The sequence below is a fragment of the Phyllobates terribilis genome, unplaced genomic scaffold (genome assembly GCF_046119375.1).
Source record: "Phyllobates terribilis strain yellow unplaced genomic scaffold, ASM4611937v1 Scaffold_5__5_contigs__length_657084704, whole genome shotgun sequence".
In the NCBI taxonomy this organism is placed as follows: Eukaryota; Metazoa; Chordata; class Amphibia; order Anura; family Dendrobatidae; genus Phyllobates; species Phyllobates terribilis.
In genome coordinates this window covers 84526151-84552892 of record NW_027362765.1, presented here as the reverse complement: position 1 = coordinate 84552892, position 26742 = coordinate 84526151, and the positions used below count along the sequence as shown (strand labels likewise).

Here is a 26742-nt window from a genome sequence, read left to right as displayed (position 1 = left end):
ATAATACAGGATGTAACTCAGGATCAGTACAGGATAAGTAATGTAATGTATGTACACAGTGACTGCACCAGCAGAATAGTGAGTGCTGCTCTGGGGTATAATACAGGATGTAACTCAGGATCAGTACAGGATAAGTAATGTAATGTATGTACAGTGACTGCACCAGCAGAATAGTGAGTGCAGCTCTGGAGTATAATACAGGATGTAACTCAGGATCAGTACAGGATAAGTAATGTAATGTATGTACACAGTAACTGCACCAGCAGAATAGTGAGTGCAGCGCTGGACTATAATATAGGATGTAACTCAGGATCAGTACAGGATAAGTAATGTAATGTATGTACACAGTGACTGCACCAGCAGAATAGTGAGTGCAGCTCTGGAGTATAATACAGGATGTAACTCAGGATCAGTACAGGATAAGTAATGTAATGTATGTACACAGTGACTCCACCAGCAGAATAGTGAGTGCAGCTCTGGAGTATAATACAGGATGTAACTCAGGATCAGTACAGGATAAGTAATGTAATGTATGTACACAGTGACTCCACCAGCAGAATAGTGAGTGCAGCTCTGGAGTATAATACAGGATGTAACTCAGGATCAATACAGGATAAGTAATGTAATGTATGTACACAGTGACTGCACCAGAAGAATAGTGAGTGCAGCTCTGGAGTATAATACAGGATGTAGCTCAGGATCAGTACAGGATAAGTAATGTAACATATATACAAAGTAACTCAACTATTGTGGCTTCTCACATTTGCCATTACTTACAGAGTTGTTTACTCACTAATTATGATGCTGAGGAGTAAATAACATGTATCACATTACATGTATAGGCAGATTATATTATATTTGCGTTTCTCATAGTACAAAGCTTATAATTGGTGCCTCCTCAGTGGGGACTTTACTTAAAAGACAAGGAACTGTACAGCTGATATCAGTGTAATTATAATGTGTGCTCCGGAGGAATCTGTGCTTCATACAGTAATTTCCGCTGGTTATGATTAAAATTTCTATAGACTCGGACTCGTTCAATCAACTGCGCCAGTGGCAATCACAACCAAAGGCGAGTCTCACAGGTATGTATTACTGCCAGGCCTGAGTGTGATAGCTGTAGCACTGTAAGAGCTGGGGGATACAGTTATTAACCCTTTAAGGACCACAGTATAAGAGCTGAGAAATCTCCTACAGAACAAATCCCAATGACTTCATAAATGCAAAAAGCGTGAAAAAAAAACAAAAAACATTTTTTTCACTTTTTTTTTTGCCTTTTATTACATTTTTTACATAGTTAAAAAAAAAAACAACTTTGTATTTTGATATAACGGACTTACGGTATATGGACACGTTGATACCAAATATGCTTTTTTTTAAAAAAAAAAAGAAATAAATAAATAAAAAATCTGGAAGAAGGGGGGATTTTAATATTTATCCTTTTTAAAAAAATGTAAACTTTATTTTTAGTTCCAGTACAGGATTTGAACTTTACAATGGCCCGTGGTTCAGTTTCCCAAAGAACCAAGATATCAGCCATGGGGACCTACAGCAAGCCCTGTCATTGTGGGCACTCTACGGTGGTTAAAAGGGTGCAGGGTGTCAGGATCCAATATCGATCTAATATTAATGAGACTTTTAAAAGTGTAAAAGTAAAACAAAATTTATTCTGCCATATAAAAAGTAACAACGTTTCGACTTATCAAGTACTTTTAATAGTTTTTCTTCCTGGTTCTGTATCTGTGTAAAGGATAAAGTGAGAGCAGGATGAAAGGTCCTAGTCTTTTAAGCCCATCAAACACATTAAATGGCTAGATTGTGCAGCTGGCAGCCATCTTGGTAGGCTCTCCCATTGAAAGGAGCACTCGTTCGGCTGGCAGCCATCCCATGCAAAGAAGCACTCATATGGCCAACAAGTCTGGCTATGGCTTATCTCTAGAAGGATCAACAGTCCAAAATCGGATGTGACAGATCTTTAATCCCCTGACCATCATCTGTCCAGGGTCCCCAACACATTAGACTGTTGGGGGAGCCCGTACATATCAGCGGGTTCAGTTGACATTAGTCTAATATGTATGGTGATTTTACTGTTTAGCTTCCCTTGACCCAAGGGAGTAATGCATGGACATTTCTTCATGTTATCACCTCCCTTTACCAAAGATAGAGGATACCTGTTCTCTAAGTGTCATATTTTAGGTGTATAGTATAAACATCATGTACAAACTCTATCACATCTTAAACTTTTTTTTATTATTTAATTTAATTGTTATGCATTTTTTATACGAAAACATTACACTTTGATGCAAGATGGTATGAAAAAGCCTATGTGGGTGTGATTTTCTGAATGCAACGTGTGCCATTTTTTAGAAAATGTATGGATAAAGGGATAAAATACGATTATTTTATATGTGTAGATAACACTTGTAGAAAGAGCCTCAAACTTGGCGCCTTCATGTGCAGTAATTCTGCATCGGAATGTGATATATTATAAGCAAAAAATGCATGAAATTGTCAAAAATAAAAGTGAGAGGAGAAGGGTTAGGACGATCTGGATCGCCTCCGTTCTGCCTTTAGGTGTCGGGTTGGGAGAATGTCACTGCACCTGTTTCATTACAGAGAATATCTGCCAGTACCGACAGACGTCACGGCTCTACTAGGCATAATAAGGAAAATCACACATGCTCGGAGGAGCCTTATTGAATTAACATCCCCTGCCCGTGAGCGTTTCCTCCGAACAGAAGGTTAGATTGAACTGAACAGAAGGACTCTGATCCAATAAACTCGGTTCTACCAGCTGCGGAAGGAGCTATTTATGAAGCGGGTGACAATCCGGAGACACAACTATGAGATGGGAACTTTTTGGTCCGGAAAGGGTTAATGTAAGAGGTTGCACAAAGCCCTATTAAAGCTCAAGTTCCTAGATTTTACAAGGGGTGGAGGGACATTTTGCGAGCCCCTCTCCCCCACCCCACCCTCCTTGGAGTGAACCAAGGAATTATATAAGTGACTGCTCTCCACGGCAGCTGCTATAATTACTAAGAGGCACAGTAATTAAATGTGAACTTTTAAGACATAATTGCGGCGCTTAATGGGTTATTAGATTATGAAAATTGTCATAAACAAGCAGAAACAGAAGCGGGAGGCAGGGAGAATGTGAAAGAGTAGGCATCAAACATGGGACCGGGGTAATTAGCAGTTTCCCTATTAACAGTCTCTTAATAGCTGTAGTACTGTCCCTTTAAGAAAATATTGCAATGTTTCCGATAAAGTTGCTAGTCTAGGGAAAAATACCGGATCAGCAGGTACCATTCTAGCAGACCTGGCACAGCCTCGCATTGCATTGCAGACCATTCATATTAATAAAAGCATGTAATACCCCATTTGTCCAGTAGTGGCCACCACAGAGAAAATGAGCAGCCTGCTGAGACCTGCTTTCCTTTCCTGATCCCGATCTACAAACCCCATCTCTCTGTTTGGAATCCTATGTGATTGACCAATTACTGTGGCTATCAGTGTTTGGTCTCACCGATCACATGATCTCTATGGACTTCCTGTCACCAAGATGAATTCCAAACAATCGGGAGTATATTAGAAACTTTATTTTTCTTACATTTCAAGTTCCTACAACCCTACTTTAAAATCTTGAAAAATCCCTTTTAATTTTGGACTAGTGTGGGTGGGGCTTAACTATTATACAGCAGCGATGTAACAATAAGAAGGTGTAGCGTGACCTATCTACTGACCGGGGAAATTAAAGGGTTTTCCCAATATTTTACATTTATGGCATAACCATGGGACCTCTGGGACTGAGATCCATCTTGAGAATGAGGCCCTGTCAGATGCTGCTGTCACAGAAGTAGTCGCGCATGTGCAGCTCTCTATGCGAATATGCATCTCTCTTTCTACGAATGCACAGCCCTCTCTGTGCATGCACAGCCCTTTTTCTGCGCATGCACAGCTCTCTCTATACATGTGCAGCTCTCTCTCTGCACATGTGCGGCTCTCTCACATGCGTGACTCTCTGCGCAAACTCGGCTCTTTCCATTCATTCCTTAGGTAGTTTCAAAAGTTATACAGCACATCAATTTTTAGAACTCCCATAGAAATGAATGGAGAAAGCTGCATCTCGTCTGACATTGGGGTGCAACGTATATGCCGAAATGATAGATGTGGGTCCCAGTGGTGGTCTTTGCATCCTGTAAATATGCCAAAAATGTAAACAATGGGAATAACCCCTTTAAGTGTCATGGATATACAGCCCCAGGTTGCTACCATGTAGACACCATACAGTGACAGAGTCTCAGAGTTGGTACAGAGACGTTTTTATCTTTCAACTTGAGTTTCCCTTTAAAATTCAGTTCTCTGATTCCTCATGGGTCAAGTACTTCCTAATCAGTACCTCGAGAACATCCCGTGACTTCAGAAACCTTTCCCGCCTAACACAAGGAGGAGAGCGTTTCCCCAGTATCAGAGGCTGAAGGAACCAGATGGTGTTGGTTCCTAAAGGGGATGATCACAAGGAAGCAATCCTCACGAGGACCGCATAAAGGTTTTTTAAGATTCTTTTGAAGTTCTTACCGAGTCTGGGCTCCACCGTGCTGTTCGCCTTCTCGTCGATGAATATGAATCTTCCCCCGCCAAAGTCTCTGGAGTAGTCAGACAGATAGAGTAAGGAGGTGTAGTCAAACGATCCGTAGGTCACCTGGGGACGGAGAGATACAAGCTCAATCACAAATATCCTACCGAGCCTTCTCTAGATTAACTCCAGCCTCGATGAGAGGAAAATCCTGAAGAGGGCCCTCTCATTGAATAGCTAATGAAACATCGAGCCTAAATCAATCAAATCCTCCATGACACTGATTTAAAGGGAACCCGTCATTGGCTTGGATTATGGTATTTACATAAATTTCTGAAAAATCTGATTCAATTTCACTTATCACAACCACTGTGTGGACCCCTGGAAGTACATATAGTAAGAAAAGAGACGCGAGTCCCGCATCCAAATCCTAATCAGAACTTCTTGCTTATAGGAATGCAGGATTGTGAGTCATGTGGGACCACTGGACTATGTTGAATGGCTAATGGACTGTAGGAGATCAATGTGAAACTCCAGCAATCACTGGTCACCTGCAATCAGTGGTCACCTGCAATCAGTGGTCTCCAGCAATCAGTGGTCTCCAGCAATCAGTGGTCTCCAGCAATCAGTGGTCACCAGCAATCAGTGGTCACCAGCAATCAGTGGTCACCAGCAATCAGTGGTCACCAGCAATCACTGATCTCCAGCAATATGTGGTCTCCAGCAATATGTGGTCTCAATCTAAAGTGATCAGAAGATATTGGTGAGCTAAACTTCATATGGTCATATATATTCCCTGCAGAGGTCATTCTTATCTGCTACTTTATCCTTTACCCTAGGCAGGAGATGAGGCCAGGGAATCATATCAGGTCCCTTTAAGTGATGCTTAGACGCAGGGTTCCACATACCATGCTGTAGGAGCCATTATCAGACATCAGCACTTGGCAGCTCCTTATCGGGGCGGATAGCTGTGGCAATCAATAGATAATTACGCCTTATAATTGCTACACTTACACTTAGAGAAAGAGCTGCATTCGGTAGGCATTTACAAAGTCAAGCGCGGATGTCATAAAATAAAAATAAAGCCCAAGCTATGAGCTATTTTCAAAGAGAAGAAAAATCATTAGGTTTCCATTCACCATTACTTTATTTACTGTGTTTTCTGTGGTCGCCACATTAACAATTCTGTGTCCAGACAATAAAAGAAGGAGCTCTTTCTTACTTTCTCACAGCAGGAAATCACAGCATCATCTAAAGTGATCGATCCCTTCAAACTGATCACCAGAAATTTTGGAGGACATATTGAATTACTATTTTGCCCGATTACCCCTAAATCATTCTTTTGTGCCATCGGTTGAGATTTGTTAAACATGGTTTTTGTTATAGCATCACTTGGTTCTTTGTTTTTTTTCCAAATTTATCGAAGATTTTAGCTGCGGAGAGAGATCCAGCACAATGCTTATAATTGCCGTGTTTATCTCTCTGTTTCTGTCAGAACTCAGATATAAATGTGCTAAATTTTACCCCGTACGAATCCTCGGAGCGCATCGTGTAGGAGCTATGTAACCGGCATCTATAATTATAGGGAAAAGCACAGAGAAGTGTTTCCTTCCTCATATGCCCTGGGCAATCTGAACTCAGCTGTGTGAGCAGGACTAGGTCAGGATAAAAAATTACTGTCAAGGTTTCTGTAAATATACATTATCACTCTCAAAACCTGAGGGGCACTTTCTGTACTGTGTGTTCTAAGTTTCATAGTCTCCACTTGCAGCTCCCTCTCCCCTCTCACAGCATGGAGGCCCAGTGATACACTGAGAGAGAGACTCTGCAGCTGCTTCCTCCTCCTCCTCCCTGTCTTATATTTATTGAATTAATATTTAGATTTCTGGGGACAGAGATGATCTGTGCTGAGTTTCAAACTCTCCACATGCAGCTCCCTCTCCCCTCTCACAGCATGCAGTCTCAACGATACAATGCAGAAGAGAATCTGCAGCTGCTTCCTCCTCTTCCCTGTATTATATTCATTGAATTACCTTTAAGATCTCTGGGGACTGACATGATCTGTGCTGTCTTTCATAGTCTTCACATGAAACTCCCTTTCCCACTCATAGCATGCAGTCTCCCTGGTACACTGAGGGAGAGACCCTGCAGCTACAACCTCCTCCTTCCTGTCTCATATTTACTGATTTACCTTTAAGATTTCTGGGGACTGAAATGATCTGTGCTCTCTTTCATAGTATCCACATACAGCTCCTTTTCCCCTCTCACAGCATGCAATCTCCCATGTACACTGAGGGAGAAACCCTGCAGCTGCATCCGCCTCCTTCCAGTCTCATATTTACTGATTTACCTTTAAGATTTCTAGGGACTGAAGTGATCTGTGCTCTCTTTCATAGTCTCCACCTGCAACTCCATTTCCCCTCTCACAGCATGCAGTCTCCCTGGTACACTGAGGGAGAAACCCTGCAGCTGCAACCTCCTCCTTCCTGTCTCATATTTACGGAATTACCTTTAAAATCTCTGGGGACTGAGATGATCTGTGCTCTCTTTCATAGTCTCCACATGCAACTCCATTTTCCCTCTCACAGCATGCAGTCTCACCAATATACTAAGGGAGAGACACTGCAGCTGCATCCTCCTCCCTTTCTTAAATTTACTAAATCAAATTTACTAAATCACATTTGAAATTCCTGGGGACTGAGACAGTCTGTGCTCCAAGTTTCATAGTCTACAATTAAGGCTTCCTCTCCTGTCTCACAGCAAGCAGTCTCAAAGATACACTAAGGGAGAGACTTTGCATCTGTATTCTCCTCCGTCTGAGCAAATTTACTGAACTACATTAGGGATTGTTGGGGACTGAGATGTTCTGTGCTCTGCATTTCATATTTTCTACCTCCAGCTCTCTCTCCTCTCTCACAGCATGAAATCTTACACATACACTGAGGGAAAAAACTGCAGCTGCACCCCCCTCCTCACTGTCTTAACTTCACTGGATTAGTTTAGTGATTTCTGGAGACTGACATGGGCTGTGAACACAGTTTTATGGTTTCCACATGAAGCTCCCTCCCCCCTCTCACAGCATGCAGTCTCATAGAGAAATTGAAGGAGAGATACTGCAGCAGCATTGCCTTCCTCCCCTTCTTAAATTTACTAAATTACATTAGGGATTTCTAGAGACTGAGATGATTTGTGCTCTGTGTTTCGTAGTTGGCACCTGCAGCTCCCTCTCCTCTCTCACAGCATACAGTCTCATAGAGACACTGAGTGAGAGATACTGCAGCTGTATTCCCCTCCTCCACATCTTAAATTTACTAAATTAAAATTCTGGGGACTGAGATAATTTGTAAAAAATTTACAGGCAGGTAATAGGGAATTACAAGCTACTGGAGTGTTAGGAAGATGGCAGTTACCCCTAAGTGGTTCTCTGTTTTAGACCATCTCTGCTTGTTTAAAGGGTCCCTTGATAAAAGCTTCCCCTTGCTGGGACCCCAAACGTTGAACAGTTCTTTAGGAAAAAGCTGTCAAACAAGCTGCCCATATCTTAGACAAATGCTAAACTAATTCTCATTCTTCCGACAGGACAATACATGTGCACGCCTCGCTCGGCTGAATGTACATGTGTTTTCACATATTAGGTGGCGGCAAGGCTCCTCCGTCAGGGAACAGATTGGTGACCTCCTCCTCCTACACATTAGATGATCAGTCGATCCTGAAAAAAAATCAGCGGATTATACCAATATTTACCTAATGTGTATGGGCACTTTAAAGGGGTATCCCATATCGTAAAGTGACGCAATATCACTCATTTTCAGTATCGCTGGGTTCCTAGAGAGCGACCCCTATAGTTCATAAAGTGGTCCTCGCCATGTTCCATAATTTTCTAACATGGGAATACTTCTTTAAGTGTTCCATTTCCCAGCAGCGCCACCACAGATGAAATTAGGTATTACACATTTACATCAATAGTTTGCAGGACAGGACACCATGACCAAAAGATGAGGACCCCTAATACGTTGTATGAAAATGGGTTTTCTAAGTCAGAAGACCCTTTTATCATTGTCAGATACAATTACTTAGGTCTGGTAAGTGCTATGATACCACATATAACGAGTGAGGACAAGGGGTCATTATCTGACATTACAATGCGCTGTCCATTACATTCAGCTGAAATTTGATCCCATTCTGTCCTTCTTGGAGTCTTAAAAGGGATTAAATTGTTGCACTTGTATTGATGGCCTCAATCTCTGCTATGGTCTCCTGGTCCCTGAGCTGGAGAAGGGGGTCATGATCCATCGATCTGATGAATGTATGGGTCACCGAGCAGAGAACAACTGGATGGAAACGCACTAATTTCCCCATCAAGTGACTAATATGAGTTTTCTATTGTGGGTAGAGGACGGGCCCTGGGCTTACACGGTGGCATAGGGCTAGTCCTTAGTGCTCCTATATGGAGTGCTAGCGACAATGGCCAGGTACACCGCATGATCACTGTTATTTCAGGGTCCCATAATATTCTCTGTATACACGCCTGACAGCATCCGCTCATTATATGAGGAGCGCTGATCCATGAAAGCACAGGAGCGAGAGGGGGGGGGGATGGGAGGGAGGGGGTTGTTTGAGGGGGTGTCGGGTCGGGTCGGTACTGATAATGGAGGCAGGGATGTGACACCAGGGGGATGTAGCCTCTGCTACTAATAAAGATGTGGTAGTGTTCGGGGCGTGGCAGGGTTCCACAGCAGCACAGAGTATTTCAGGAGACTACATATAAGGATGTAGCAGTGTACAGGGCGTGGCAGGGTTCCACAGCAGCACAGAGTATTTCAGGAGACAACATAGAAGGATGTAGCAGTGTACAGGGCATGGGAGGGTTCCACAGCAGCACAGAGTATTTCAGGAGACTACATAGAAGGATGTAGCAGTGTACAGGGCATGGGAGGGTTCCACAGCAGCACAGAGTATTTCAGGAGACTACATAGAAGGATGTAGCAGTGTACAGGGCGTGGCAGGGTTCCACAGCAGCACAGAGTATTTCAGGAGACTACATAGAAGGATGTAGCAGTGTACAGGGCGTGGCAGGGTTCCACAGCAGCACAGAGTATTTCAGGAGACTACATAGAAGGATGTAGCAGTGTACAGGGCGTGGCAGGGTTCCACAGCAGCACAGAGTATTTCAGGAGACTACATAGAAGGATGTAGCAGTGTACAGGGCGTGGCAGGGTTCCACAGCAGCACAGAGTATTTCAGGAGACTACATAGAAGGATGTAGCAGTGTACAGGGCATGGGAGGGTTCCACAGCAGCACAGAGTATTTCAGGAGACTACATAGAAGGATGTAGCAGTGTACAGGGCGTGGCAGGGTTCCACAGCAGCACAGAGTATTTCAGGAGACTACATAGAAGGATGTAGCAGTGTACAGGGCATGGGAGGGTTCCACAGCAGCACAGAGTATTTCAGGAGACTACATATAAGGATGTAGCAGTGTACAGGGCGTGGCAGGGTTCCACAGCAGCACAGAGTATTTCAGGAGAATACATATAAGGATGTAGCAGTGTACAGGGCGTGGCAGGGTTCCACAGCAGCACAGAGTATTTCAGGAGACCACATAGAAGGATGTAGCAGTGTACAGGGCGTGGCAGGGTTCCACAGCAGCACAGAGTATTTCAGGAGACTACATATAAGGATGTAGCAGTGTACAGGGCGTGGCAGGGTTCCACAGCAGCACAGAGTATTTCAGGAGACTACATAGAAGGATGTAGCAGTGTACAGGGCGTGGCAGGGTTCCACAGCAGCACAGAGTATTTCAGGAGACCACATAGAAGGATGTAGCAGTGTACAGGGCGTGGCAGGGTTCCACAGCAGCACAGAGTATTTCAGGAGAATACATATAAGGATGTAGCAGTGTACAGGGCGTGGCAGGGTTCCACAGCAGCACAGAGTATTTCAGGAGACTACATAGAAGGATGTAGCAGTGTACAGGGCGTGGCAGGGTTCCACAGCAGCACAGAGTATTTCAGGAGAATACATAGAAGGATGTAGCAGTGTACAGGGCGTGGCAGGGTTCCACAGCAGCACAGAGTATTTCAGGAGAATACATATAAGGATGTAGCAGTGTACAGGGCGTGGCAGGGTTCCACAGCAGCACAGAGTATTTCAGGAGACTAGATAGAAGGATGTAGCAGTGTACAGGGCGTGGCAGGGTTCCACATGAGCACAGAGTATTTCAGGAGAATACATTTAAGGATGTAGCAGTGTACAGGGCGTGGCAGGGTTTCACAGCAGCACAGAGTATTTCAGGAGACTACATAGAAGGATGTAGCAGTGTACAGGGCATGGGAGGGTTCCACAGCAGCACAGAGTATTTCAGGAGACTACATAGAAGGATGTAGCAGTGTACAGGGCGTGGCAGGGTTCCACAGCAGCACAGAGTATTTCAGGAGAATACATATAAGGATGTAGCAGTGTACAGGGCGTGGCAGGGTTCCACAGCAGCACAGAGTATTTCAGGAGAATACCTATAAGGATGTAGCAGTGTACAGGGCGTGGGAGGGTTCCACAGCAGTACAGAGTATTTCAGGAGAATACATATAAGGATGTAGCAGTGTACAGGGCGTGGCAGGGTTCCACAGCAGCACAGAGTATTTCAGGAGAATACATATAAGGATGTAGCAGTGTACAGGGCGTGGCAGGGTTCCACAGCAGCACAGAGTATTTCAGGAGACTACATAGAAGGATGTAGCAGTGTACAGGGCGTGGCAGGGTTCCACAGCAGCACAGAGTATTTCAGGAGAATACATATAAGGATGTAGCAGTGTACAGGGCGTGGGAGGGTTCCACAGCAGCACAGAGTATTTCAGGAGAATACATATAAGGATGTAGCAGTGTACAGGGCGTGGCAGGGTTCCACAGCAGCACAGAGTATTTCAGGAGAATACATATAAGGATGTAGCAGTGTACAGGGCGTGGCAGGGTTCCACAGCAGCACAGAGTATTTCAGGAGAATACATATAAGGATGTAGCAGTGTACAGGGCGTGGCAGGGTTCCACAGCAGCACAGAGTATTTTAGGAGAGGACGGAGTCATAGTAAAACCACAAAAGTCACCAAGCAGCACAGAGTATTTCAGGAGACCACATATAAGGATGTAGCAGTGCACAGGGCGTGGCAGGGTTCAACAGCAGCACAGAGTATTTCAGGAGAATACATATAAGGATGTAGCAGTGTACAGGGCGTGGCAGGGTTCCACAGCAGCACAGAGTATTTCAGGAGACTAGATAGAAGGATGTAGCAGTGTACAGGGCGTGGCAGGGTTCCACATGAGCACAGAGTATTTCAGGAGAATACATTTAAGGATGTAGCAGTGTACAGGGCGTGGCAGGGTTTCACAGCAGCACAGAGTATTTCAGGAGACTACATAGAAGGATGTAGCAGTGTACAGGGCATGGGAGGGTTCCACAGCAGCACAGAGTATTTCAGGAGACTACATAGAAGGATGTAGCAGTGTACAGGGCGTGGCAGGGTTCCACAGCAGCACAGAGTATTTCAGGAGAATACATATAAGGATGTAGCAGTGTACAGGGCGTGGCAGGGTTCCACAGCAGCACAGAGTATTTCAGGAGAATACCTATAAGGATGTAGCAGTGTACAGGGCGTGGGAGGGTTCCACAGCAGTACAGAGTATTTCAGGAGAATACATATAAGGATGTAGCAGTGTACAGGGCGTGGCAGGGTTCCACAGCAGCACAGAGTATTTCAGGAGAATACATATAAGGATGTAGCAGTGTACAGGGCGTGGCAGGGTTCCACAGCAGCACAGAGTATTTCAGGAGACTACATAGAAGGATGTAGCAGTGTACAGGGCGTGGCAGGGTTCCACAGCAGCACAGAGTATTTCAGGAGAATACATATAAGGATGTAGCAGTGTACAGGGCGTGGGAGGGTTCCACAGCAGCACAGAGTATTTCAGGAGAATACATATAAGGATGTAGCAGTGTACAGGGCGTGGCAGGGTTCCACAGCAGCACAGAGTATTTCAGGAGAATACATATAAGGATGTAGCAGTGTACAGGGCGTGGCAGGGTTCCACAGCAGCACAGAGTATTTCAGGAGAATACATATAAGGATGTAGCAGTGTACAGGGCGTGGCAGGGTTCCACAGCAGCACAGAGTATTTTAGGAGAGGACGGAGTCATAGTAAAACCACAAAAGTCACCAAGCAGCACAGAGTATTTCAGGAGACCACATATAAGGATGTAGCAGTGCACAGGGCGTGGCAGGGTTCAACAGCAGCACAGAGTATTTCAGGAGACTACATAGAAGGATGTAGCAGTGTACAGGGCATGGGAGGGTTCCACAGCAGCACAGAGTATTTCAGGAGACTACATAGAAGGATGTAGCAGTGTACAGGGCGTGGCAGGGTTCCACAGCAGCACAGAGTATTTCAGGAGACTACATAGAAGGATGTAGCAGTGTACAGGGCGTGGCAGGGTTCCACAGCAGCACAGAGTATTTCAGGAGAATACATATAAGGATGTAGCAGTGTACAGGGCGTGGCAGGGTTCCACAGCAGCACAGAGTATTTCAGGAGACTACATAGAAGGATGTAGCAGTGTACAGGGCGTGGCAGGGTTCCACAGTAGCACAGAGTATTTCAGGAGAATACATATAAGGATGTAGCAGTGTACAGGGCGTGGCAGGGTTCCACAGCAGCACAGAGTATTTTAGGAGAGGACGGAGTCATAGTAAAACCACAAAAGTCACCGAGCAGCACAGAGTATTTCAGGAGACCACATATAAGGATGTAGCAGTGTACAGGGCATGGGAGGGTTCCACAGCAGCACAGAGTATTTCAGGAGACTACATAGAAGGATGTAGCAGTGTACAGGGCGTGGCAGGGTTCCACAGCAGCACAGAGTATTTCAGGAGAACAGGATGTAGCAGTGTACAGGGCGTGGCAGGGTTCCACAGCAGCACAGAGTATTTCAGGAGACTACATAGAAGGATGTAGCAGTGTACAGGGCGTGGCAGGGTTCCACAGCAGCACAGAGTATTTCAGGAGAATACATATAAGGATGTAGCAGTGTACAGGGCGTGGCAGGGTTCCACAGCAGCACAGAGTATTTGAGGAGAATACATATAAGGATGTAGCAGTGTACAGGGCGTGGGAGGGTTCCACAGCAGCACAGAGTATTTCAGGAGAATACATATAAGGATGTAGCAGTGTACAGGGCGTGGCAGGGTTCCACAGCAGCACAGAGTATTTCAGGAGACTACATAGAAGGATGTAGCAGTGTACAGGGCGTGGCAGGGTTCCACAGTAGCACAGAGTATTTCAGGAGAATACATATACGGATGTAGCAGTGTACAGGGCGTGGCAGGGTTCCACAGCAGCACAGAGTATTTCAGGAGACCACATAGAAGGATGTAGCAGTGCACAGGGCGTGGCAGGGTTCAACAGCAGTACAGAGTATTTTAGGAGAGGATGGAGTCATAGTAAAACCACAAAAGTCACCCAGCAGCAAAGAGTATGTCAGGAAAAGAGCATGTTCATCTTGTGAGAGGTCATAGACTGAGTTATACAGTGGGAGAAATAAGATCCCCAGGAGCGCAGAGCATTTTAGGGGAGGGGTGTACTCATTTGTGCGAAGTAACAGACTGAGATTTGTGCTGATCTTGAGGGCGGTCATAGACTGTGAAGTTGTCAAAGGAGCAATATCCCTAGCAGCACAGAGTATTTCAGAAGAGAAGGTGTTCTCATGAGATACATAGTGGAAGGATCAGACTCCCACAGCAGCACAGAGTATTTCAGAGGAGGTGCTCTCATGAGATATATAGTGGAAGAATCGGGCTCCCACAGCAGCACAGAGTATTTCAGGATGTGGCTGTGCTGATTCTGTCTGAGGACGTGACCCGTCCGTTGGCTCAGTGGCGCCTCCGCCTGTTGTTTTTGCCATTTTCCCTGACATGTTCCTCCGTGTGTCTGCGGCTTCTGAGATTCGGCCACAGTAACGTCAGACGTCGGCTGGCAACGCGGTGTCTCCATGCCGTTGTCAGAGCCAGGCGATGCCAGACTCTGCAGGAAGCGGAGCGTCTCTAACACACCAGAGCGTACCAGGCGGACGTAGCAGAGCTGGCGCTGTTGTGTGGCGACCGCCCAGCACAAGGGATGAAATACTGAACCTGCGGGGTCCAACCTAAACATCTGCCTGTCCAGAACCCTACAGACGTGGAAATGCTGAGACGCCTCAGTATGGAGGGGGTCCGACCTCCAGGAGCCCTGCCAATGACCCGATGCAGAGACCCCCTTAAAACCTCCAGCAAGCAGTGTTATTGCCAATCCTTATAAAATGTTTCCCCTCGGCTTCTCCTCCGTTCTCTCTATTACCTGCAGGGTCCTGTCTGTGTTTAATTATTGAGCGAGGCCCGGTGGGAGTGCGGAGATCTCTCAGCTTCGTCCTGGGGGCGCTTTCCTCACTGCGGATTATTACTCCATCTATTACTCCATCTAAAATAATGTCAGACCTAGCCCCCCACTGTGCCGGTCTATTTCTGGAGACGCTGAGCTCCACGGTTCACAACCATAACTGAATGTAAATGCATTAGACAATTGCATGAAAGGCAGTTCCCTAATATATGTCTATCCTAAATTAACGGGAAACATCACTACTAAGAAGTAAGGATGCCCATGATTCCCAGGACCCCCATTTCCTCCCAAACATGGCTGATTAGTTTAATTTAGCGGGAGATGAGTGGTTTTCTGACTTATTTGGCTCCGCTTATCTCCAATAGTTTACATGGATCAAGTGGTGAAAATTGAGATCTTTAGATTTTCTTTCCGTTTGTTTGATATGATTTATAGTGAGATTTTCTTCCATCTTGAGAAGAGATTAGGCCCACAATAAGAGATATTGGGGGATACCATTGCACAGTCCCTCTAGATGTAAGCTGGATCCAGGATTGAATAGGTTAAAATTGAACTTGTCTGATGGAAAGTGGAGGAGATGGGCCCTATAATTACATCTACATAACATTCATAGCCATCATCCGCCATGTCCCCCCTGTATAATACATTGGGGATCGTATGTCTCCCCTCCCCCGCAGGCCGCGGTGTCACACGGCAATAGACTGCGGGAATGATGAGATTCTCCGCGCGGAGCAGGGAATACGGGGATGACGAGGGGTCAGGTCGCATCCAGCACCTCTGCTCGGTGCTGCGGGTGCGGGGGTCCTGTGTGTCACATTACCTGCGGTCACTGACAATGGGGATTAACTGCCTGACACCGGGACGTTCCCATCAGGAGGCCACCTCTGCCCTCTATTACTGGAGAGGCTGCAGATCCGGGGGTGGAGGGCTACATATATACACGGCCCCCTCCATCCATTTCTACTAATCAAATCTCATCAGCTTCACTGTATAAGATGCAGCAGAGCTGAGCCGTGCATCTGACACTGCTCAGCAGCAAATCTGATCTGTTACATAGGACTGCTGGTAAACTTGTGCCCAGTTCAATGACAAATGCTGCTCTGCTACATCTGTACTCGCCGCACTTTATCCTCATAACCATCTCCTGAAATACTCTGTTCTACTGGGAGACCCTGCTCCTCGCATCAGGACACTTGGTGTCACATAGAGCCCCTGCCCTCCAGAAAGGTATGCAGAAAGCTCTCCTGAAATACTCTGCGCTGCTGGAGAACCAGCTCGCCTCATAACAGTATCACTTATAACCCACTCCTGAAATACTCTGTGCTGCTGGGGAACAAGCTAATCTCATAATGAAACTGCGCTACCATGTGTAACCCTCTCCTGAAATACTCTTGTGCTACTGAGAAAGCAGCTCATTCCATAAGGTATCCAGAAAGGTATATAGATAGCTAGAGAACCAGCTCATCTTATAATGGCACTGAGCCATCACATTCAACCCTCTTCTGAAATACTCTGTGCTGCTGGAGGACCAGCTCATCTTATAATGGCACTGAGCCATCACATTCAACCCTCTTCTGAAATACTCTGTGCTGCTGGGGTACCCAGCTCTCTACACGTTCCCGCATTCCCCTCTTCCCTTTATCGAGCCTGGAGCCCACACATGTACAGGTTACTTATCTGCCTTTCCTTAAATACTCTGTACAGCTGGTGGGCCCTGCCCTCTTCTAGTCACCATTCGCTTCTTCACTTCCAGGCATTACACTGACACACGAGGCCCCGTCCTCCTGACATCAGGTAATTGCCCTCTGCGTAGTCACTGCGTTCCTGAGATACTCTGTGCTGCTGTGGCCCATCCACTGAGGGATATGAATAATGGAGGGCTGGCACGTGACCAGCGCAGGACGACATTGGGCAAGGGGAGAAGTGCGGTCTCTCGGCAGCACAGTGGCGGCCCCTATGGGCACTGTATGGGCTGCCCGTAGTGGTTACCCCAGGCTGGGTCTCCTCACCTTATCGATGTGCGGATGCCAGTATTCGTCGTGGGTGGTCTTGGCCTCGGAGCTGTTCATGCGGGAGAAGAAGGTGGGTTTGGTGAGATGTAAAGCGCTGGCATCGAGATGGAACGTCCTGGCGATCTCCTGCTGGATCCTGCGCCTGACGTTACTGCGAGGAGACAGCGACAAGAGGAGCGAATGAGGAACGTGGTTCTGATGTAGAAATGTGCTCCCGTAATAATCATAGTGGGATATAAAACTACTTGTCCCATCGGGGTGTATACTATAATGGCGTACATCAATACCACAGTACCACCAGGCTGCGGCTTATCTAACACAGACCAATCCAGATGCCAACGTGTCCCTGATTGATCGGCCTCATTACCGCCGCCCGCGCTCTGCCTCATGTGGATGACGGCACTAAACCTCGGCCGCTAATCAGCCTAATTAAAGAGGAAAAGAGTCTGTAGCGCGTTAGTGGCGCTGAGCGATGACACCGCTGCCTGCTTGCCCCGTGGGACTACTCCGAGGACACTTAGTGTCGGTCAATACTAATAGTCTGCACTTAATAATGTTATCCAGGGAGTCTCATCCTACAGGACCATCCAGTCGAGCTTCCTGATATGACGCCCCCTTGGATATGACACAGGACTAGCACTGGAGACACTTGTGTGTATAAGAATCATAACTAAGTAGTATTAGTAGTCCAAAAACAGCGCCGCTCCTGACCGCAGGTGGTGTGTGGTATTGCAGCTCATCTCCATTCACTTCATAGCTGCAATACCTGACACAACCTAGGCATAAGTGTGGCGCTGTTCTGAAAAAAAGCAGCCGTTTTACGCAGTTAAGTACTACTAACATGAAGGAAATATATAATTTACCGATACAGCTGGAAATCCTCCTCAGTCAGAATCTCCTTCATCTGGTCTCCATAATACCTGCAAACACAAGAAGCGGGATTAGTGGGGTAAAAGAACTGAAAGAGCTGTGATACAGAGCGCTAAACCCCCTGCATGGACACACAATGACAATGTTCTGTCTGCAGCCACCACTAGAGGGAGCTGAAGAGCTTACTGCATACTGGTTATACATAGAACTCTATAGGAAAACTGTCTGCAAGAAGCGGAGGAGCTCCCCCTGCTGGTGGCAGCAGGCTGGCAGAATTTTATCCTGTAACTTATCTATATATAGAGGGGGTTTGGAACCGTGTTTTAGGAAAGTAACTCCTGATATTAAAAGTGGGACATTTACTCCATTTAGAGCAAATCTAAGTGTAGATAACCCGGATTACTCATTTCCCCCATAGTCTGTGAAAGAATTTAATTTTTTTTCTTCACTTCCTTCTAAAGTCAAATTTTTCGATTCTTTCCTTGTTTTTAGATCCCTGCCTGCTGTCAGTGAAAGGAAAGCAGAGATCTTGAAAATGGAACAAGTACACTGGATTGTTCCCAGATTGCTTTCTTCTTTAAAACAGTGCCACCTTGGGTTGTGAGTGGTACTGCAGCTCAGCTACATCTTTTTCAATACTTGGCACAACCTGTAAGTGGGGGAGGCGCTGTTTTTCCTTGAAAGTAGTCATGCTCTTTTTTTATTTTTTTATGCAGCCCTTAAAAAAGTTATGGTCAGTTTTGTGAATTCTTAAGAATTACCATTCCCCGATGTCATCCTAAGATGTATGGCAGGAGAGTAAGGCGAGGGCCGGGCAGGAGACGTTGATATTGAGAATTTTTAATGAGAAGATGACAGATTCAGCAGCTCGCCAGGCCATTTTCCAGGTGAACTGCACAATCTATCTTGTGTGTCTTGGCCATATTCAGTCATGCAGGGTATTACGGGGCATAATTGGTAATAAATCACTGCAGAGCGGTTATAAATGTAACATTAAGGGACTGCACTGTATTCCTCTGCCTTGTACATCGTATTGTGTCACGGGAAACACTCGCCCTGGTTTGGCTTTCTACTCCTTTAGCCAACTGCAGACTATTTCCTTCAGTCCTTCTCACCAGAAGACGCTCCTCTTTAGGTGATAACTTCCGTGGTCACCTGGACGTCTCTGTGAGATGAGATGGCTGCAGTTCCAGCTTTGATACATTTTTGTATCACTTTTGCTCCAGTATCTGACTAATAAGTAAAACTTTACTGATCTTCTTGTAGTCATCACCTTTCTTGTGTAAAGAATGATTTTTTTTCTCAGGTCTTATGACATTTCTCTTCCATCTGGTGCCATTGCTAACGGCATAAAATGGGAAGGGTTTTGTTAACTAACACCCTTGTACAGTCACCTCTCTGCTGGACTCTTGTGTAATGAATAATTAAACTTACCTGTGGTTGAATTCTTGTTAATTAGTATTTTGCTAATTATTTCCTTCAACCCTTCTCATCAGAAGACGCTCCTGTTTAGGTGATAACTTCCGTGGTCGCCTGGACGTCTCTGTGAGATGGTTGCAGTTCCATCTTTGTTAAATTTCTGTAACACTTTTGCTCCGGTATCTGACTGATAAGTAAAGCTTTACTGACTTTCTTGTATTCTTCACCTTTCTTGTGTAAAGAAATTATTTTCTTTCTCGTGTCTTGTGACATTTCTCTTCCATGTGGTGCCATTGCTGACAGCATGAAATGAGAAGGCGTTTTCTTTGTTAAGTAACACCCTTTTACAGGCTGGACGCCTGTGTAATGAACTATCAGACTTACCTGTGGTTGAATTCTTGTTATTTAGTATTTTGCTGTCTAAACTTTAGCTTTGCTCCTAAAACTTTCATTGGGGTGTACTCATTTTTGCAACATGGTCTTGAATGAATTTGTTAGGAATTTTTATTGGGGTGTGTGTGCAAAAGAACAAATCTTGTTTACAATCAATGGTCCACATTTGTAGCATGGTGTCCCACAGGAAAGTAGTAAATGTTGATTCTCTATGGAAACTAAACGGTTTTCCTGACAAATCTGTTGGGGGTGTACTCATTTATGCTGAGCAATGATTGTGCGTGCGTATGTATACATATTTATATATACACACATACGTATGGTGGATATAAAAAGTCTACACACCCCAGGTTTTTGTTTTTTAATATCAAAATAATGGCTAAATTGGAAAGGGTTCTTTACAGTTAGAGCAGTCAGACTGTGGAAAAATAATGCTTAATAAATAATCTATTGATGAGGAATGTGTAACTGGCGGAGAAAGGGTGAACTTGACGGACCTACCTTTTTTCAACCTAGTGACTTTGTAATGTGGCTGCATAAATATGCATACCACTGAAATAATACTGATTTGTTAGTACTTTGTTGAAGTACCCTTTAATTAATGTCAGCATTCAGGCCCCTGAGTCATCAAGGGTGTTAACACTTATGCAACCCCATTATTTTAGTTTAGTTTTGTTTTTTTTATATTCTTCCTCTCAAAATGATTTCAGTTTGTTTCTTAAAGGATTTGTACAGAAAATGGGCGACACTAACGGGGAAAAAAAGATCTGAAATGATTCTTATAAAGGCATTTTAACAGGGATGTGTAGACTTTGTATATCCATTCTAGACAGATATATAGAAGGATGAATAGATACAAGTAAATGATGAATGTTAGAAAACACTCGGAGGGCAGGATGAGTGTTAGGAACATGAAAGCAAGCCAAGATTGTGAATGGAATGGCGTAGCGGTGTAACAATAGATGGCGGTGGGAATGTGAAAGGAGTGGGCGAGATAAGAAAGGCGAGAGAAATTCAGAAAATGAATGCCGGCTGTGAGGACTCACCGATACATATTTACAAAATTCTTCCCCATTGACAGCGCTCCCGAGTGCAGGTCTAGAATAGACGCCTGGAAAAAACAGAGGGAGAAGACTGTATGTTACATACCGACCGCCATGTGCTGTCACAGCAGACGCTTCTGGGAAATGGCGCCTCCTGATTGCCCCCTGCGGCAGCTGCTCAGGTCAGGAGACGCACTTTCCGCACTTAACATGTTGGATATGAGTTGGGGTGAAGCGTCTCATTCTGTAGGCAGAAAATTATATCTCGCGTCGCGGGTAAAATACAGGTTTATAGAAGAAATGTAAGAAAAAAATGATATATATTGACTGCAGATTGAAAAGTACAGAAAATTCCATTAGGTGATCTGAAAAAACTAGAAATACAGCACGACACAAAATAAGCCATTGCTGGATTGAATGGAATTGTCCTTAGTCTGATCGCACCGCCATACACTGTATGTACTGAGATTTCAGAACTTCTAATACTCTGGTATATCCCAAAAGTCCTGGATTATCAGAAGCTTGCAATAGTTAAATAAATTCCATTTAACCGAAAGTCAGAGGAGACAGAGGAAGAGACCGAAGGGCAGAGGAGACAGAGGTATAGACTGAAGGGCAGAGGAGACAGAGGTAGAGACTGAAGGGCAGAGGAGACAGAGGTAGAGACTGAAGGGCAGAGGAGACAGAGGTATAGACTGAAGGGCAGAGGAGACAGAGGTAGAGACTGAAGGGCAGAGGAGACAGAGGTATAGACTGAAGGGCAGAGGAGACAGAGGTAGAGACTGAAGGGCAGAGGAGACAGAGGTAGAGACTGAAGGGCAGAGGAGACAGAGGTAGAGACTGAAGGGCAGAGGAGACAGAGGTATAGACTGAAGAGCAGAGGAGACAGAGGTAGAGACTGAAGGGCAGAGGAGACAGAGGTAGAGACTGAAGGGCAGAGGAGACAGAGGTAGAGACTGAAGAGCAGAGGAGACAGAGGTAGAGACTGAAGAGCAGAGGAGACAGAGGTAGAGACTGAAGGGCAGAGGAGACAGAGGTAGAGACTGAAGGGCAGAGGAGACAGAGGTAGAGACTGAAGGGCAGAGGAGACAGAGGTAGAGACTGAAGGGCAGAGGAGACAGAGGTAGAGACTGAAGGGCAGAGGAGACAGAGGTAGAGACTGAAGAGCAGAGGAGACAGAGGTAGAGACCGAAGGGCAGAGGAGACAGAGGTAGAGACTGAAGGGCAGAGGAGACAGAGGTATAGACTGAAGGGCAGAGGAGACAGAGGTATAGACCGAAGGGCAGAGGAGACAGAGGTATAGACTGAAGAGCAGAGGAGACAGAGGTATAGACTGAAGGGCAGAGGAGAGAGAGGTATAGACTGAAGGGCAGAGGAGACAGAGGTATAGACTGAAGGGCAGAGGAGACAGAGGTATAGACTGAAGGGCAGAGGAGACAGGTAGAAACTGAAGGGCAGAGGAGACAGAGGTAGAGACTGAAGGGCAGAGGAGACAGAGGTATAGACTGAAGGGCAGAGGAGACAGAGGTATAGACTGAGGGGCAGAGGAGACAGAGGTATAGACTGAAGGGCAGAGGAGACAGAGGTATAGACTGAAGGGCAGAGGAGAGAGAGGTATAGACTGAAGGGCAGAGGAGACAGAGGTAGAAACTGAAGGGCAGAGGAGACAGAGGTATAGACTGAAGGGGACGAGGAGACAGAGGTATAGACTGAAGGGCAGAGAAGAGAGAGGTAGAGACTGAAGGGCAGAGGAGACAGAGGTAGACACTGAAGGGGACGAGGAGACAGAGGTATAGACTGAAGAGCAGAGGAGACAGAGGTAGAGACTGAAGAGCAGAGGAGACAGAGGTAGAGACTGAAGAGCAGAGGAGACAGAGGTAGAGACTGAAGGGCAGAGGAGACAGAGGTAGAGACTGAAGAGCAGAGGAGACAGAGGTAGAGACTGAAGGGCAGAGGAGAGAGAGGTAGAGACTGAAGGGCAGAGGAGAGAGAGGTATAGACTGAAGGGCAGAGGAGAGAGAGGTATAGACTGAAGGGCAGAGGAGACAGAGGTAGAGACTGAAGGGCAGAGGAGACAGAGGTAGAGACTGAAGGGCAGAGGAGACAGAGGTAGAGACTGAAGGGCAGAGGAGACAGAGGTAGAGACTGAAGGGCAGAGGAGACAGAGGTAGAGACTGAAGAGCAGAGGAGACAGAGGTAGAGACTGAAGGGCAGAGGAGACAGAGGTAGAGACTGAAGGGCAGAGGAGACAGAGGTAGAGACTGAAGAGCAGAGGAGACAGAGGTAGAGACTGAAGAGCAGAGGAGACAGAGGTAGAGACTGAAGGGCAGAGGAGACAGAGGTAGAGACTGAAGGGCAGAGGAGACAGAGGTAGAGACTGAAGGGCAGAGGAGACAGAGGTAGAGACTGAAGGGCAGAGGAGACAGAGGTAGAGACTGAAGGGCAGAGGAGACAGAGGTAGAGACTGAAGAGCAGAGGAGACAGAGGTAGAGACCGAAGGGCAGAGGAGACAGAGGTATAGACTGAAGGGCAGAGGAGACAGAGGTAGAGACTGAAGGGCAGAGGAGACAGAGGTATAGACTGAAGGGCAGAGGAGACAGAGGTATAGACTGAAGAGCAGAGGAGACAGAGGTATAGACTGAAGGGCAGAGGAGAGAGAGGTATAGACTGAAGGGCAGAGGAGACAGAGGAATAGACTGAAGGGCAGAGGAGACAGGTAGAAACTGAAGGGCAGAGGAGACAGAGGTAGAGACTGAAGGGCAGAGGAGACAGAGGTATAGACTGAAGGGCAGAGGAGACAGAGGTATAGACTGAGGGGCAGAGGAGACAGAGGTATAGACTGAGGGGCAGAGGAGACAGAGGTATAGACTGAAGGGCAGAGGAGACAGAGGTATAGACTGAAGGGCAGAGGAGAGAGAGGTATAGACTGAAGGGCAGAGGAGACAGAGGTAGAAACTGAAGGGCAGAGGAGACAGAGGTATAGACTGAAGGGGACGAGGAGACAGAGGTATAGACTGAAGGGCAGAGAAGAGAGAGGTAGAGACTGAAGGGCAGAGGAGACAGAGGTAGACACTGAAGGGGACGAGGAGACAGAGGTATAGACTGAAGAGCAGAGGAGACAGAGGTAGAGACTGAAGAGCAGAGGAGACAGAGGTAGAGACTGAAGGGCAGAGGAGACAGAGGTAGAGACTGAAGGGCAGAGGAGACAGAGGTATAGACTGAAGAGCAGAGGAGACAGAGGTAGAGACTGAAGGGCAGAGGAGAGAGAGGTATAGACTGAAGGGCAGAGGAGAGAGAGGTATAGACTGAAGGGCAGAGGAGACAGAGGTAGAGACTGAAGGGCAGAGGAGACAGAGGTAGAGACTGAAGAGCAGAGGAGACAGAGGTATAGACTGAAGAGCAGAGGAGACAGAGGTATAGACTGAAGGGCAGAGGAGACAGAGGTAGAGACTGAAGGGCAGAGGAGACAGAGGTAGAGACTGAAGGGCAGAGGAGACAGAGGTATAGACTGAGGGGCAGAGGAGACAGAGGTATAGACTGAGGGGCAGAGGAGACAGAGGTATAGACTGAAGGGCAGAGGAGACAGAGGTATAGACTGAAGGGCAGAGGAGACAGAGGTATAGACTGAAGGGCAGAGGAGAGAGAGGTATAGACTGAAGGGCAGAGGAGAGAGAGGTAGAAACTGAAGGGCAGAGGAGACAGAGGTAGAGACTGAAGGGCAGAGGAGACAGAGGTAGAGACTGAAGGGGACGAGGAGACAGAGGTATAGACTGAAGGGCAGAGAAGAGAGAGGTATAGACTGAAGGGCAGAGGAGACAGAGGTAGACACTGAAGGGGACGAGGAGACAGAGGTAGACACTGAAGGGGACGAGGAGACAGAGGTATAGACTGAAGAGCAGAGGAGACAGAGGTAGAGACTGAAGAGCAGAGGAGACAGAGGTAGAGACTGAAGGGCAGAGGAGACAGAGGTATAGACTGAAGAGCAGAGGAGACAGAGGTAGAGACTGAAGGGCAGAGGAGACAGAGGTAGAGACTGAAGGGCAGAGGAGAGAGAGGTATAGACTGAAGGGCAGAGGAGACAGAGGTAGAAACTGAAGGGCAGAGGAGACAGAGGTATAGACTGAGGGGCAGAGGAGACAGAGGTATAGACTGAAGGGCAGAGGAGACAGAGGTATAGACTGAAGGGCAGAGGAGAGAGAGGTATAGACTGAAGGGCAGAGGAGACAGAGGTAGAAACTGAAGGGCAGAGGAGACACAGGTAGAGACTGAAGGGCAGAGGAGACAGAGGTAGAGACTGAAGGGGACGAGGAGACAGAGGTATAGACTGAAGGGCAGAGAAGAGAGAGGTAGAGACTGAACGGCAGAGGAGACAGAGGTAGAGACTGAAGGGGACGAGGAGACAGAGGTAGAGACTGAAGAGCAGAGGAGACAGAGGTAGAGACTGAAGAGCAGAGGAGACAGAGGTAGAGACTGAAGGGCAGAGGAGACAGAGGTAGAGACTGAAGGGCAGAGGAGACAGAGGTAGAGACTGAAGGGCAGAGGAGACAGAGGTAGAGACTGAAGGGCAGAGGAGACAGAGGTAGAGACTGAAGGGCAGAGGAGACAGAGGTATAGACTGAGGGGCAGAGGAGACAGAGGTATAGACTGAAGGGCAGAGGAGACAGAGGTATAGACTGAAGGGCAGAGGAGACAGAGGTATAGACTGAAGGGCAGAGGAGAGAGAGGTATAGACTGAAGGGCAGAGGAGAGAGAGGTAGAAACTGAAGGGCAGAGGAGACAGAGGTAGAGACTGAAGGGCAGAGGAGACAGAGGTAGAGACTGAAGGGGACGAGGAGACAGAGGTATAGACTGAAGGGCAGAGAAGAGAGAGGTATAGACTGAAGGGCAGAGGAGACAGAGGTAGACACTGAAGGGGACGAGGAGACAGAGGTAGACACTGAAGGGGACGAGGAGACAGAGGTATAGACTGAAGAGCAGAGGAGACAGAGGTAGAGACTGAAGAGCAGAGGAGACAGAGGTAGAGACTGAAGGGCAGAGGAGACAGAGGTATAGACTGAAGAGCAGAGGAGACAGAGGTAGAGACTGAAGGGCAGAGGAGACAGAGGTAGAGACTGAAGGGCAGAGGAGAGAGAGGTATAGACTGAAGGGCAGAGGAGACAGAGGTAGAAACTGAAGGGCAGAGGAGACAGAGGTATAGACTGAGGGGCAGAGGAGACAGAGGTATAGACTGAAGGGCAGAGGAGACAGAGGTATAGACTGAAGGGCAGAGGAGAGAGAGGTATAGACTGAAGGGCAGAGGAGACAGAGGTAGAAACTGAAGGGCAGAGGAGACAGAGGTAGAGACTGAAGGGCAGAGGAGACAGAGGTAGAGACTGAAGGGGACGAGGAGACAGAGGTATAGACTGAAGGGCAGAGAAGAGAGAGGTAGAGACTGAACGGCAGAGGAGACAGAGGTAGAGACTGAAGGGGACGAGGAGACAGAGGTATAGACTGAAGAGCAGAGGAGACAGAGGTAGAGACTGAAGAGCAGAGGAGACAGAGGTAGAGACTGAAGGGCAGAGGAGACAGAGGTAGAGACTGAAGGGCAGAGGAGACAGAGGTAGAGACTGAAGGGCAGAGGAGACAGAGGTATAGACTGAAGGGCAGAGGAGACAGAGGTAGAGACTGAAGGGCAGAGGAGACAGAGGTAGAGACTGAAGGGCAGAGGAGACAGAGGTAGAGACTGAAGGGCAGAGGAGAGAGGTATAGACTGAAGGGCAGAGGAGAGAGAGGTATAGACTGAAGGGCAGAGGAGACAGAGGTAGAAACTGAAGGGCAGAGGAGACAGAGGTAGAGACTGAAGGGCAGAGGAGACAGAGGTAGAGACTGAAGAGCAGAGGAGACAGAGGTAGAGACTGAAGAGCAGAGGAGACAGAGGTATAGACTGAAGAGCAGAGGAGACAGAGGTAGAGACTGAAGGGCAGAGGAGACAGAGGTAGAGACTGAAGGGCAGAGGAGACAGAGGTAGAGA

General features: G+C 46.7%; 1 protein-coding gene across 2 annotated transcripts in view; it reads right to left on the bottom strand.

Moving 5' to 3' along the window:
* The window catches only part of OGFOD3 (2-oxoglutarate and iron dependent oxygenase domain containing 3), a 109362-nt gene that overhangs the window by 30590 nt on the left and 52030 nt on the right, over positions 1-26742 (bottom strand). For both annotated transcript variants that reach the window (XM_073682499.1, XM_073682500.1), the window contains exons 5-8: positions 20736-20800; positions 17871-17927; positions 17005-17158; positions 4579-4702 (exon numbers count right to left, since the gene is read on the bottom strand). In XM_073682499.1, the coding sequence (XP_073538600.1) occupies positions 4579-4702; positions 17005-17158; positions 17871-17927; positions 20736-20800 (400 nt within the window). The remainder of the gene's footprint in view (positions 1-4578; positions 4703-17004; positions 17159-17870; positions 17928-20735; positions 20801-26742) is intronic.